This window comes from Nelusetta ayraudi, unplaced genomic scaffold (genome assembly GCF_046127955.1).
Source record: "Nelusetta ayraudi isolate G7.1 ecotype Tasmania unplaced genomic scaffold, CSIRO-AGI_Nayr_v1 ptg000063l, whole genome shotgun sequence".
NCBI lineage: Eukaryota > Metazoa > Chordata > Actinopteri > Tetraodontiformes > Monacanthidae > Nelusetta > Nelusetta ayraudi.
Genome location: NW_027466113.1, coordinates 5,593,223 through 5,605,310, shown reverse-complemented (window position 1 = coordinate 5,605,310; position 12,088 = coordinate 5,593,223). Strand labels below are relative to the sequence as shown.

The 12,088-nt window shown below is 44.8% G+C and overlaps 3 protein-coding genes across 5 annotated transcripts; 1 reads left to right on the top strand and 2 right to left on the bottom strand.

Moving 5' to 3' along the window:
- Positions 1-357: 357 nt before the first annotated feature.
- Positions 358-4,239, bottom strand: LOC142898234 (uncharacterized). Its single transcript, XM_076041071.1, has 3 exons — positions 3,259-4,239; positions 1,959-2,750; positions 358-1,234 (listed from the first exon to the last, which is right to left on the bottom strand). Exons 1-3 carry the CDS (start codon positions 3,571-3,573, stop codon positions 719-721), a joined length of 1,623 nt encoding a protein of 540 aa, XP_075897186.1. The 5' UTR covers positions 3,574-4,239; the 3' UTR covers positions 358-718.
- Positions 4,240-4,955: 716 nt separating this feature from the next.
- ino80e (INO80 complex subunit E) lies at positions 4,956-7,750 on the bottom strand. 3 transcript variants are annotated; one of them, XM_076041030.1, is made up of 8 exons: positions 7,656-7,750; positions 7,197-7,279; positions 7,034-7,104; positions 6,887-6,939; positions 6,709-6,790; positions 6,286-6,397; positions 5,848-5,946; positions 4,956-5,632 (listed from the first exon to the last, which is right to left on the bottom strand). In XM_076041030.1, the coding sequence occupies exons 1-8, from the start codon at positions 7,681-7,683 to the stop codon at positions 5,426-5,428; spliced, it is 735 nt and encodes a 244-aa protein (XP_075897145.1). In that variant the 5' UTR covers positions 7,684-7,750; the 3' UTR covers positions 4,956-5,425. The 3 variants fall into 3 exon arrangements, with proteins under 3 accessions (XP_075897145.1, XP_075897146.1, XP_075897147.1); XM_076041031.1 differs by lacking the exon at positions 7,656-7,750 and adding an exon at positions 7,447-7,640 and having other exon boundaries at positions 7,197-7,324; XM_076041032.1 differs by lacking the exon at positions 5,848-5,946.
- A 1,113-nt stretch (positions 7,751-8,863) lies between these two features.
- Positions 8,864-11,554, top strand: LOC142898197 (zinc-binding protein A33). Its single transcript, XM_076041017.1, has 6 exons — positions 8,864-9,024; positions 9,266-9,361; positions 9,495-9,728; positions 10,142-10,164; positions 10,300-10,415; positions 10,785-11,554. The coding sequence occupies exons 1-6, from the start codon at positions 8,959-8,961 to the stop codon at positions 11,336-11,338; spliced, it is 1,089 nt and encodes a 362-aa protein (XP_075897132.1). The 5' UTR covers positions 8,864-8,958; the 3' UTR covers positions 11,339-11,554.
- Positions 11,555-12,088: the final 534 nt, after the last annotated feature.

Sequence of the window (12,088 nt, the reverse complement as noted above, 5' to 3'; positions counted from 1 at the left end):
GCTGAAATGTAGGAATACATACTAAAAGAGGATTTACAATAGGTATAAAATGTAATTAGTATTCCAAAAACGTGTGGCATGATCTTTGATCTATAATAATAATAATAATAATAATAATAATAATAATAATAATAATAATAATAATAATAATAATAAATTAACCATCACTTTTCTTGAAACTGACTTGTGAAATTATCTTTGAAAAGCAGTTTAGTTAGTTTTGAGGCGAAATGGTTTTGCAGTTACTTTGGAGGTTCCCGGTGCTTCTCTGTAGCATATAGTACATCTAATTATCTTGTTAACCAGATGCTTGCTTAATGGCAAAAAATTATTTTAATGTAGACACACCACATTCAATACCAGTATTGTCTTTTTTATTTTTTGTAAGTATACACTTCAGCAGTTATCTTACAACAGTTCTTCAAAAATAGTTACATCCAAAGGCTGTGTCCATAGTTTTTCTTCCCAGCTCTCAAACGAAGACAAATAGCCAGGCACAGTGAAGTCAGAGTGTTAAGAGCAGGGATAAAAAAAAAAATAATAATAAAAAAAAAAGATTCACTAAGATGAATTCAATAAATTACAACTTTACAGCAGTAAAAGCATTTCAAATTACATCACGTTTAAGAGGCCCTCTCATTCCTTCACACTTTTCATAGTATTTGCTAATTGAATTTGCAAACCAAAAAGTTTCTTACTAAAACGGTTGCTGCACTTGTCATTCAGACTCTTGCCCAAAAGCTTCATGTACATTACTAATCACATTTCCCACTATCCCCATGATCATTCCCCCTCCCAATTTAAACACTTGAAACACACCATTTCCACTTCTCCACGCCAAAGTCCCGACGCCCCCACCGACAGCTTTGGCCTGACCTCCCATCTCCGATATCACTGTTTCTGCATAGCCCCCACCTTGGTCCCACACTCGTCCTCCGAAGAACTTGGTCACCCACCAACCACTGTCCAGAGCATTGCCAAATATCCCCAGTGTGTCTCCAGCCAGGGTGCCCACGCCAGTGACCCCAGTATAGCAGCTGTTCAGGAGGGCCCCCGCCATGGAGGAGGAACAGTGGTACATGTTACAGAAGCAGGTTTCTCCGATTCCCAGGAGCGAATCTCCGACCGTGCCCATCCAGGACAGAGAGTCAGAGACCAGGAGACGGAGAAGGGAGCATGTATCTACAGGCACGCCAGATAAAACTCCGAGGTCTTCCTGAAGAACGTAGAACACCTGAGACAAGACAAGACAGAGTGTAACTTCTGATGTGAAATTAAAAAAACAAACAAAAAAAAAACCTATGGGTGGAAAGAATGAGAATACAGGCGGTCTTAAAGAAGTGAGCTCCTCCCTCTGGTTTGACTGAACATTCCAGTTTGAGAAGACAAACTGATTTTTTTTTTGTTTGTTTGTTTCAATGAAGTCAGATTGTTAAAAAGGAAGTAAATCCAAAACTGCAATTTTAACCCAACTACTTCTCACCACTTTGCCACTGTGCAGTTTGGTGACCGTTTTCTAATCCAGCCTTCACGGAAGGAAAGAATTCCACCCACTGACAACACAATGGAGGCCTATCCCACTGAGGCCTGTTAATCCACCGTTCTTTGTTTTTTGTTTGTTTGGGGTTTTTTTTGTTTTTTTTTTTTTTAAAGAAGAAAAGAGAATAAAATAATGTCTTCATGTTGTAGTAACGTGCAAACTGACACTTGGGTGCAGTGACGCAATATGTTTCTGTCAGTTTGATTTCACAGTCACCATGAGCTTCCATTGTACTGGCAGTGAGGGAAATTCTTGGACCCCATCCAACCACAAAATACCAGAACCTCCGCCAACATAGAAGTGGGGTGAAAATTTTCAATGAACTATTGGACTCTGTTTAGAAAATCATATGGCAGACTGCTAGATATAGAAACATATGATTATTAGCTTCATCATTGGGTATGTTTGAGTGGTTCACCTGTCCTGGCAGCTGCGTAACTGTGGAGAATACTGGCCGCAGAGGCAATGTGAGGATGGACACCGTGGTAGAGAGAAGATACACCAGAGTGCTGGAGGAATTTGTGTCTTTGTCCTTTTCGTCCACAGTCTGATCCTCAGGGACAGCCTCAGGAGACTCTGACACTGCAGCACTTGTCGGCTGAGATTCACCGAGTTCCTCTGAAGTCGCTGCATCTTCATCATCTGAAGTCTCTTGCTGGGCATCAACACCAGCCGCCCTCCTCTCCGCCGTCAGCGCCTCATCACTTTCCTCGATGGCATCGTTTGAAACTTTGTCCGCTGTATCCAAACCTGCCACCTCTTCTTTGCTGTCGCCGCTTGAATCTGACACCTTTTCTGCGTCTCCAGCAGCTGTATCGCTGTAAACGCCCGCTGGGATTTCAACACTATCCCCACAGCCCCCGGAGAAAAGCTCCTCCAGGCCAAGCATCTCCTCCAACTCCTTCACGCTCACTTGCCTCACGCCATCATCAGACTCTCTAATTAGCCCTGCAGTGAAGCCACCCTGTCCCTCGGGGGCAGCACAGCACACTGCAGACCACAGGGGCCCCGCCTGACACTTGTTGTCTTCATCCTCGGCAGCCTGGAGGCGGCCTGCCCCTGTTACGATGTAGAGATCACCTCCTGCGGTGTCGCACCGGGGTTTGATGCTCGACTGGACCAATGATGCCACGGTCGAGTCCCAGAGTTGAAGCGGTGTGCCGGGATGAGACAGCTCCTCACCTCTGCTGGGGAGAGCTGGAACTTCAACCTTAACATAGACAAATAGAACAAGGAATGATTGTGTCTTGTCATGCAAATTTCACCCCCTCTAAATCAATATAGTTTCTTTAACAGTTACAGTTCCTTGCTTAAAAGTATCTTTAATAGTTTACCTGTTCAAAAGCTCTATGGCGATGTGTAACTTTATTTTGTATTATCTTTGAAAAAAATACTTTTAGTCTGTTTCCCTGCATTTTTTTATATCAACTTGATTGTGATAATTTTGAATTTTATGTAAAGTTGATGTTGTCAAAAAAAGAAAAATGTCCCACTTGAAAAGCTGGATGAAAAAGAAAAGTTATCTACGTTCAGTGACTTTGTCTAAATTTAATATACATATGGATTTTATTTTGTTATTCCTCTGCTTTGATCTCTTTAAAATATGACACATTGGGCCTTACTGAAGTAAACATACTTCCTCCTTCGGGTCAATGATTCACAGATCCGCCCTGAAATGACAGCGCTACTCTAAACAAGCACGATAGCTGCATCCTTACCACGAGCTCTTCCTCTTCCTGTCCCCCTCTCTCTGTCCCTCTGCGGCCGAGATGGAAGGCAGAGTAGACGGCGGTGTCACAGTCGGGCTTGGACAGCGTGGCCAACGCCAGTCCTCCGGGCAGCGTGTGGCAGCTCGGCCGCAGCGGTGACCCCGCCGAGGCTCCCCGAGGAGGCGTCTGTCTGTAGTAGCAGCGGCTGCAGAGGCTGAAGTCTGGCTGCAGGCCGTCCTCCGCTGCCAGAGACAGGCCTGGGCCCAGCAGCGCCAGTAGCCAGACAGCTGCAGTCGCTGCACTGACAGCAGCGCTTCTCAGCATGGTGGCGGTGGTAGCGGTGGTGATGAGCTCAGCAAATACCCTCCCACCTTCCCCTCTCTCTCTAGCTCTCTCTCTCTCTCTCTCTCACAGACACACACAGAGTGAGAGAGAGAGGCTTATAAATTATCCACGGCTTTCCGTATATAGGCGTAAAAGACAAGAGAGGCCGAGGTCGGTGCTGCTGATGGCTGCTTGCGGTCTTCACTCACTCCTTCGTCCCCTCCTCCGGTTCCTCCTCAAGCATGTCTGGCCTCTCCGGGTGCTGGCTGTACTCTGGCAGACAGGATCTAGTGTTGCAGGCACAATCTTGCTTACTCCTTTCTTTCCCCGTTCCCTGACAGCCTCGCCCCCCTGTCAGTTCCACCCTTTTTTTGACTCTCCCTCTGGCTACCTCCACTTCACCCCTCCCTCTTGTGCTCTCTATGGTTACGGCTTTCACTCTTCTCGCTGCTGGGTACACACGCCAAAGCCCACACCCTTCAAACGCGCATCAATTACTTGAAAGTCTACATTCCCAAAACATTGGCTGTCTCGCTGGGCTAGTCATCGATGGACTCACACCTGCTGTCTCTTATTCAAGGTAAAGACGATGAACGCCTAAAAACATGCCGACTCTGAACTCAGACGAGCTACTTCTGCATGACAGACTCTCCATGTGAAACTACACATACAGTCAAAGCACCTGAGCTTTCAGTAAAACTGAATCCAGACATGGTTCAACATCACGAGGCAGTACCTCAGCCTCAGCACAGCAGTTCGAGGCATCCACCCGCTCAGACCAAACACACCTGTCTTGATTCCAGTTGGCAGCTCATTTAATCACTATCAAGGAGAGGCCTGTTAGGGCATGAAATAAGCTACTGAGGTTATTTTTCCAGCAGCTACTTGCATGCATGTATGCATTCATGTCTAAAACACTAAGCATTTGAAAAGAAAAAAACAAATCTTCATCTGAATTTGACATGTAGAGGTCGTGGAATCCAGCGGGGCAGCCTTTCAAAGTTCTGGCTAGCGTGAGTAAAGTTCACCCCGAGCCTTCTGTCAAGAGGGATTCAAAAAAGTCTAGAAATGAAGCAAGAATATTTAAAGAATTAACCAATTTGCAGTTCATCCTACTTGGATCTCAAATATACTGTAGTCCATTTTGTGAATGCAGTGGGCGCAGACACAGCATGTCTCAGACACTAACTGGGGCTCTGGAATGAGAGTTGTAGGGCGTGAGGCGTTGGGTGCGGCTTCAAAAAAGGGTTTGTTGAACACTGAAACACCTACAACGTGTGAACTTGCAATTGACAATCGTTTGACTGCAATGATCCATTTTTAATCTCAGTGGTCACCGAACGTGTCATGATTTGCAAGTGAGCAGAAACCATTCAGCCATCTTGAATAACAGTTTGCATTTTATTCTCAAGCGCAAAATTAACAAAACAATATATCCTCATTACAATGAAGTGGCTTTGATTTTTGACCACTGTAAAAACAATGAAAGTCGTCAAGAAAACTGGGCCATATATTTAAAACATCATTACGCAGAAGTACAGTTTTAACATTGGTTACACCACTGAGAACAAGTGAAAGCTTTGTGGACCCCTAGTTTGATTCAAAACTTCTAGATCGTTTATAAAAAAAAAGAAAAGAAAAATCCATATGCAGCTTGAAGCTTGATGTAACTTTTTTTTAAATTATTTTTACAGCTATGATGGGGAAAGTCCACATGGGGGAGCTATTTTTCCCTTTTGAAACATTTTAACTGAGCAAGTAGGTGGAGAACGGATATTGAAACTTGCTTTGCCTTTCAACCAAACATACATACCGTACACACACAAACAGAGATGTAAACACATGCTCAGCATCACTCATTTGGAATGTCGATCACCAGTTCGGCCTCGTCTGCCTCCCCTCGGTCGTCCTCCGCTCTCTCGCTGTCTCCGTCACTGTCTCCCTCCTCCTCGGCTGCGTCTCCGCTAAGCATCTGTCTGGGTACCCAGCTGAAGGGACTAGTGGCGGCCGGCGGAGCCCCAGTGGTGGATGGGTAATTCGCTGCCACTGGGGCAACGACCTGAGAGGAATTAGGAATGCAGTAAATGTGTTTGAAACAAAAAAAAAGAGGTGGAGTTATAATTAAAATGACAGGTTACACAAGAGATGTGATAAGGAGAGATATGCACTGTGTTCAGACACGCTAACCACAAGTTTATTTCTGCAAATGCCTGGTGATGATGCTGGGTCTTTCACAAATCTCCAGGTATCTAATCTTTCCTTCTCCTCCCTCACCTTCCCTGTAGTCTCTTTCTTGTTTTTAGGCGTCTTTGGTTTTTTTTCTTTCTTCAATCGCTCAGCTGGAGGAGCCAAATACTCTGGTGGGAAGGGCATCTGCCCAGCACGCACACAACACACACGCACGCACGCACACACACACACACACCCAGGCAGGCAGGTCCCAATTTGCCAGATGACAAACAAGGGATGCACACAGATGAAAAAAGGAAAACAAAAGGAAAACAAACATGTGATGAAGACCAAACAATCCAATGAAAGTGAAATAATTATTATTCAGAAAAAAAGAAAAGGGACGGAAGAATAAAATGGAAAAAAAAAATCATATAAACAATACCTAATCAAAACAGAGATGTGAATGCCGATGACGCTATGACTAAATAATGGTTTAGTTTTGGGGTCACATTAAGGCAGAAGAATGGAAGTGAAACTCACGGCGTTGAGGTAGGGTCCAGATGAATGTAAAGGATTTACCCCAGGACGGGAAAGCAGCGACAGATGAGGGGAGGAAGCCGAAGGTAGACATGATCCAGGGGTACTTCTGCGCCTGGACAGGAAATTGCAGTAGTGATTTCAAAAGGTCATATGAAGCCAAATGAATCCAAACAAAAAAGTTATTTATATAGTGTTTTGGCCACACACACACAAATTATTTTCTGTCTATATTGTACTAACTTACAACCTTAGTAAATGAAGCATCTGGAAAAACGAAATTGTATTGTAGTTAGTTAAAACTACTTGTGTTGACATCGTTTCTCAAACAGACAATTATCATTAAATTACAATGATCCTACAGATATACATAACTACCTTTCTTTTACCAACTCTGAACAAATATCAGTCAACATTTAAACTTACTTCTTCGGCCCATCTCGATCTCTCTCTCTCTCCCGAATAATCTCTGATTCACTATTTTCCGAAGAAACAGTGGCTTCTGAATCTGTAAGAAAAGCAAAGTCACATCATTTCCCTCCTAAATGATATGGTAGCGAATGATGCATCACTGATCAGAATGTAGAAAGAGCACAGTAGTTACCTGAGGAGTCTTCATCCACCCTCTCATACTGCAAAAGTCTGTCCAGGAGAAAGCTTTACAAAAGAAAATAAGAAAACTGACATTTGCTGCCAATAGATAATATTCCTTGACACACATTTTTCCCACTGTATTGTAATGTATACTCACCTTTTGTCCCGGGAAACTTTGAGAAGTTTCCTCTGTGCTCTCCTGAGCTCCTCCTGGAAGCATTCTTGCTCCTGGAAAATGAGCACGCAGGGGAATAAGGTGCACGAACGTGACGATCTATTGGGATGCACTGCACGTTGTTAGGCAAAATGAGAGTACTTACGTAGACAAGAAACTTTAATTTCCGTTTGAGATTCTTATATTTCCGCTTGAAGTCAACTTCAAGCTCCACTTGACCGTTCATTTCTGGAATACAGCGTGGAAAATAATTAAACGTTAGAACTAAAATTCATGCCTTCGCCCTGTGACAGCTGGGATAGGCTCCAGCAGACCCCCGTGACCCTGAGTTCAGGAAGAAGCGGGTATAGAAGATGAATGAATGAATGAATGAATGAATGAACGAACTAAAATTCTTAGGCGGACAACAACTGTGAATTACGAATATCCGTTTCCCAAAAGCAGTCCAGTTCATCTAAGCTAAGCTAACGTTAGCTTTAGAAGCGCTAATTTTAGTTAAAGTTAACATGGCAACCGCACTGGGCTCACGGGTCCATAAACCAAGTCGCGGGTTATCTGTCAAATATGCAGACTCTTGCTCTAACTTCGAAAAATTCCGGTATACCTCTTGTTTGGTTCCGTCTTTGCGACATGCTATTGTTTATGCTCGTGACGTCATTTTCAAGCGCCGAATAACTTCTTCTTTGGTTTTAAATGCTCAGTGTCGCCTCCCTCTGCCTCGGAGAGTCAACCGTCGTTACTTCGAATGATTTTTGACTACGTTCTTATTACCATATGTATTTGGATATATATTAAAAAGGTCTATGATATATATATATTTTTAAAAAATAATAATAATAAGTAAATCTGGGCACAAATTATGTGCTGCCTTTTTCCCCAGTCAAGAATTGCTGTGTTCCCTCCTGTCACCTTCTGCGTAGTGTAGCACACTGAGATACAGCTTGACTGCAGCTCAGCAGTCACTTGCCAGGACTTGGTGCCATGAATTATAGATGAGCACATTTCTAGAGACGGGTCTGCTGCCTCGGTGCACCCATACACGAAAGCCAGACGCCCTTGCCCACCCTCTTCCCCGCACCTCCCGTGTTTGTGTGTCTGTGTGTGTGAAGGAGACTGGGAGGGCAGACAGTCCGTCATACAAATAAAAAAAGGAAAAAGGATAAGAATTAAAGATTTGTTTGCACGGTGGAAACACCTGTGGAGCGTTTGCTTTAAAGAACACAGAGAATGCAGACATGCACTTTTAAAAAGGCAGAGTTTGTGCCTCATACAATTTAAAATCCATTAAGGCCCCAGTAGGTCAACATAATTCTTCGGTGTCACAATAGCTGGAACTATGGTAACGCCACAAAGTCCCCCCTCTCAGGCAGTCGAGAAATATTTGTGCGTTATCTATCCCCCTTGGTGAAACCACTGCTCGCTGACCGGCTGCCTCTCTCCACCTTTGTTCTCAAAGACGCTGAGGGACAAAAATAGACTCTGATGTGTCTGCTGCCATAAATCGCCACTGCCAGTTTGCCAGCAAGCTTTCCTGGCATCTATTAACACCTGCACTCCTTCAACCCTGCAATAGGCTTTTTAGATATGTACAAACTCAAGTCCTACCAATACTGATTCTATTCTGTGAACTATGAATGTTTTCACTCATTAATATTCAGCTGACGTGTATGTCCTTGTAGCTTGGTTATCTGTGGGTTTTTTTTTTAGCTGGCATGTGTGCAATACCCCCCTCCTCCCTTAACCCCTCCACACCTCCCACCCCACCCCCTATCTCTCCCTGTAATGTGTCATTTCATTTCCTCCCCTCCAACCCTCCCTTTTGTCCCACCCAACACAATTCCACCTCTCTCTCCAAAGGACCCCGACCTTTCTTAATTTCCACCTCCGTCCAAACCCAAAGAACTGGAATGTATCAAAACCACACCAAAGACAACAACAACAATTGTAATAAACGGCTCCTCTCTGACCTCAAGGTAAGCCTCACCCTCATGGTTCTCACCCAATGCTTTGGATGCTGTGGATTTTTACCAGGGGCGACGCTGTCTGAAAGGTGATGATTCACCGGCGAAGAAAATTCTATTCCTGATTATTAAATCTCTTTCTATCTATCTACATCTGTGTGTGTGTGTGTGTGTGTGTGTGTGTGTGTGTGTGTGTGTGTGTGTGTGTGTGTGTGTGTGTGTGTTTGCGCGCACGTGTCTGTGTGTGCTGCAGGAAAAGCTTGTGCAGGCTATTAAAAGAATCAAGCATGAGGTAGACGAGTGCAGAGAAGCAGAGAGGGAGACGTACGCTGAGGCAGTGGAAGTGGAGGTACTAAATATTGATATGCCTGTGCTAATACGCTTCTTTTTTCACATCTATGAAACAAAAGCTTGTATCTTTTCCTCACAAAAATTATTGGAATGTCAGTAATAAAAAGGCGACCCTCGGTCCCATTTTTCAGACCAGTTTCGATGACTTGGAGAGGGAAATCAGGGCCGAGATTCAGAACCTCCATCGTTTCCTGGACGAGGAGGAGTGCAGGAACCTGGAGCAACTGAGGCGAGAGAGACAGAAGCAACTGAAGCAGCTGAAGGAGAGAGAGAGGAAGATAGCTGGGCAAGGGAGGGACCTGGAGAAAGCCATCGCAGTGCTCAACAACAAACTGTGCGATGAAGACAGTCCCAAGCTGCTCAAAGTGAGTCGGGTTTTGAGTTGCCGTTGGCCTGAACTGTTGCTGTGATTCAGAGGGTGGTGGAAATGTGAGCGTGCTCTGGGGAGGAGGTGGAGAATAGTTTGGACTCCATCCATAAAACCCTCTGGAAACTTCTCTGCACAACAACAGCAGCAGCAGCAGCAGCAGCAGCACATGGGTCATTGGGAGCATTCCCCCTGGGACACAACACAGCCAGGCTCACTTGTGACTTGTCAAAATAACCGACTATAATTGTCCTCCCTGGTTAAGACACTGTTGTCCTTTCTGCCCTTCTGTGATTCTTCTGTAGACAGTTGTGTTTACCTGCTTGAATTTGACTTGTTGCCTGTTTCGCCAATCATTTATTAGGACCGATCTCAACACCCCTTTGTTTTGTTTTGTTTTTTTTCATGCAGGAAATTCAAGATCTGATTAAGAGGCAAGTAAGCTTCTGTCTCTGTCGGTGCCTTTGACCTCAAGCGAATGCCTGCAATACACTTATTTCTGTAGATCCTCCACCTTCATGACTGTAGCTTCGTCTGCCAGTCTCCCCTGTTCATGTCTATGTTCACAGGTCTCAGGTGAGCTTTGTTCCACCTGCGGAGGTTGACATTGAGGTGCGCTCTGGCCAGTTTGTGGGGCCAATACAATACAGGATATGGAAACACATGAAAAGCTGCCTTTACCCAAGTATGTTGAACTCTGCATAGAAGAATATAGAAGTATCACGAGATAGTGTTACACAATGCATGCAAATAGCGACAGTAAAGGCGTTCTGTTCTATGGTATTTGATGTGATATGACAATACTCATAGTAATAAGTGTTTTAAGCATGTTGCAAATGCTCAGTTTGTAATCTTAATCTGCAGGGTCAGTCATGGGTATCCTAGATCAAGGGCACAGGAAGTCTCAGTATAAATGTTGTAATGTATTTTTAGATCGGAGCGCGGGCTGTAAATTGGCTCCACCTAGGGCCTGGTTCCACAGTCCGACACGCTAAAGGCTAATGCTATGCACCAAAACAAACGCTCACCTGTCTCAACGTTCGATTGCCAACAGATATTTCTCAGATGACGTTTGACCCGGACACAGCGCACCCCAATCTGTCCATCTCCGAGTCCTGCACCTCGGTGTGGTACGAGGAGGACAAGGACACGGAGACCTGCCAGCCCAACCCACGGCGCTTCCACTATTATTACTGCGTGTTGGGTCACAGGGGCTTCACCTCAGGGCGACACTACTGGGAGGTGGACGTAGGACGCAAGACGGCGTGGAGGCTGGGCGTGGCGAGGGAAGACGTCCCCAAAGGTGAGATGGCAGCTACCGGTACCAGCAACGGCCTCTGGACTCTGGCTCTGAAGGCCGGATCAATCCTGGCCTGCACCGACCCCAAACCCACCAAGCTCAACGTGTCCGTCCGCCTCGCCCGTGTCGGCGTCTTCCTGGACTGCGAGAAGGAGGAGGTGTCTTTTTATAACGCCGTCACGATGGCTCCGATCTACACCTTCACCATGGAAACAGTCCTGGCGCCCCTCTTCCCCTTCTACAACCCATGTGACAGTGATGATGGGAAGAACGCAGCAGCAATTAAGATCTTCATCCCTTCACTATGAGGAAATAATAGTCTGTTTTCCAGTGGGCAGATAAAAATCCCATGCACGTGATATCTATTTGTAATAATTAGTTCCAAGAAAATGGGAAAATAATTGAAATGTAATTATTTTTGCCAGAACAACTAGAGTGATTATTGACTCATAGTATCACTGACCTGTAGGCTACGACTGTTACCTATATTTAGGCTCCATACTAAATAAATTTCAGGATCTGTATTTTTCAACCTGGTCTTTAGTGGAACAGCAATGCAGGATTCTTTTTAAATCTCCTTTTACATTTACTGCAGAAACACTTTGTGATACAGTTAACTTGCAGGACAGTTTTAAACATTGTTAATTGCAGGCCGATATCAAAATGAGCTGTACATCACAACCGCGTCCGCAGTGCTGATAACACATAAACCCCCTGTTTAATAAGCATTGGTAAGATTACATGAAGTATGACAAATGTTACTGTCAGCATCCATTTCGAATCTAACACCTCAAGTTGTAACAACAGAAACCTCACACACCCTTTGGCCTAGTAAAAACATATTTTGGGGTTTTTCCTCTTTCTCTGTCTGCGATGTGCCTGGTGAGATTGTGAAAGCTCCACGCATGGCGGTGGGATTAGTGACACGGCGAGCCTGAGGGGCAGAAAGTGGTGGTGTGACACTTAAAACAAATGACGGCTGACACTGAGTGAGAGCACTCAGATGGGGCGGACGGGAAACGTCCCTCAGCTAGTTCATTACACTGGAAGCAGATGAA

What these genes read in the sequence shown, in the direction of transcription:
- LOC142898197 (XM_076041017.1), top strand. Translation starts at nt 8,959, where the DNA reads ATGTATCAAAACCACACCAAAGACAACAACAACAATTGTAATAAACGG. An exon ending in ACAGTCCCAAGCTGCTCAAA is followed by an intron (nt 9,729 to 10,141) that starts GTGAGTCGGGTT and finishes TTTTTCATGCAG; the next exon opens with GAAATTCAAGATCTGATTAA. An exon ending in ATTCAAGATCTGATTAAGAG is followed by an intron (nt 10,165 to 10,299) that starts GCAAGTAAGCTT and finishes CTATGTTCACAG; the next exon opens with GTCTCAGGTGAGCTTTGTTC.
- ino80e (XM_076041030.1), bottom strand. Translation starts at nt 7,683, where the DNA reads ATGTCGCAAAGACGGAACCAAACAAGAG. An exon ending in AAAGTTTCCCGGGACAAAAG is followed by an intron (nt 6,940 to 7,033) that starts GTGAGTATACAT and finishes TCTTTTGTAAAG; the next exon opens with CTTTCTCCTGGACAGACTTT. An exon ending in AGAAAGAGACTACAGGGAAG is followed by an intron (nt 5,633 to 5,847) that starts GTGAGGGAGGAG and finishes AATTCCTCTCAG; the next exon opens with GTCGTTGCCCCAGTGGCAGC.
- LOC142898234 (XM_076041071.1), bottom strand. Translation starts at nt 3,573, where the DNA reads ATGCTGAGAAGCGCTGCTGTCAGTGCAGCGACTGCAGCTGTCTGGCTA. An exon ending in AGGAAGAGGAAGAGCTCGTG is followed by an intron (nt 2,751 to 3,258) that starts GTAAGGATGCAG and finishes GTCTATGTTAAG; the next exon opens with GTTGAAGTTCCAGCTCTCCC. An exon ending in TTACGCAGCTGCCAGGACAG is followed by an intron (nt 1,235 to 1,958) that starts GTGAACCACTCA and finishes GTCTTGTCTCAG; the next exon opens with GTGTTCTACGTTCTTCAGGA.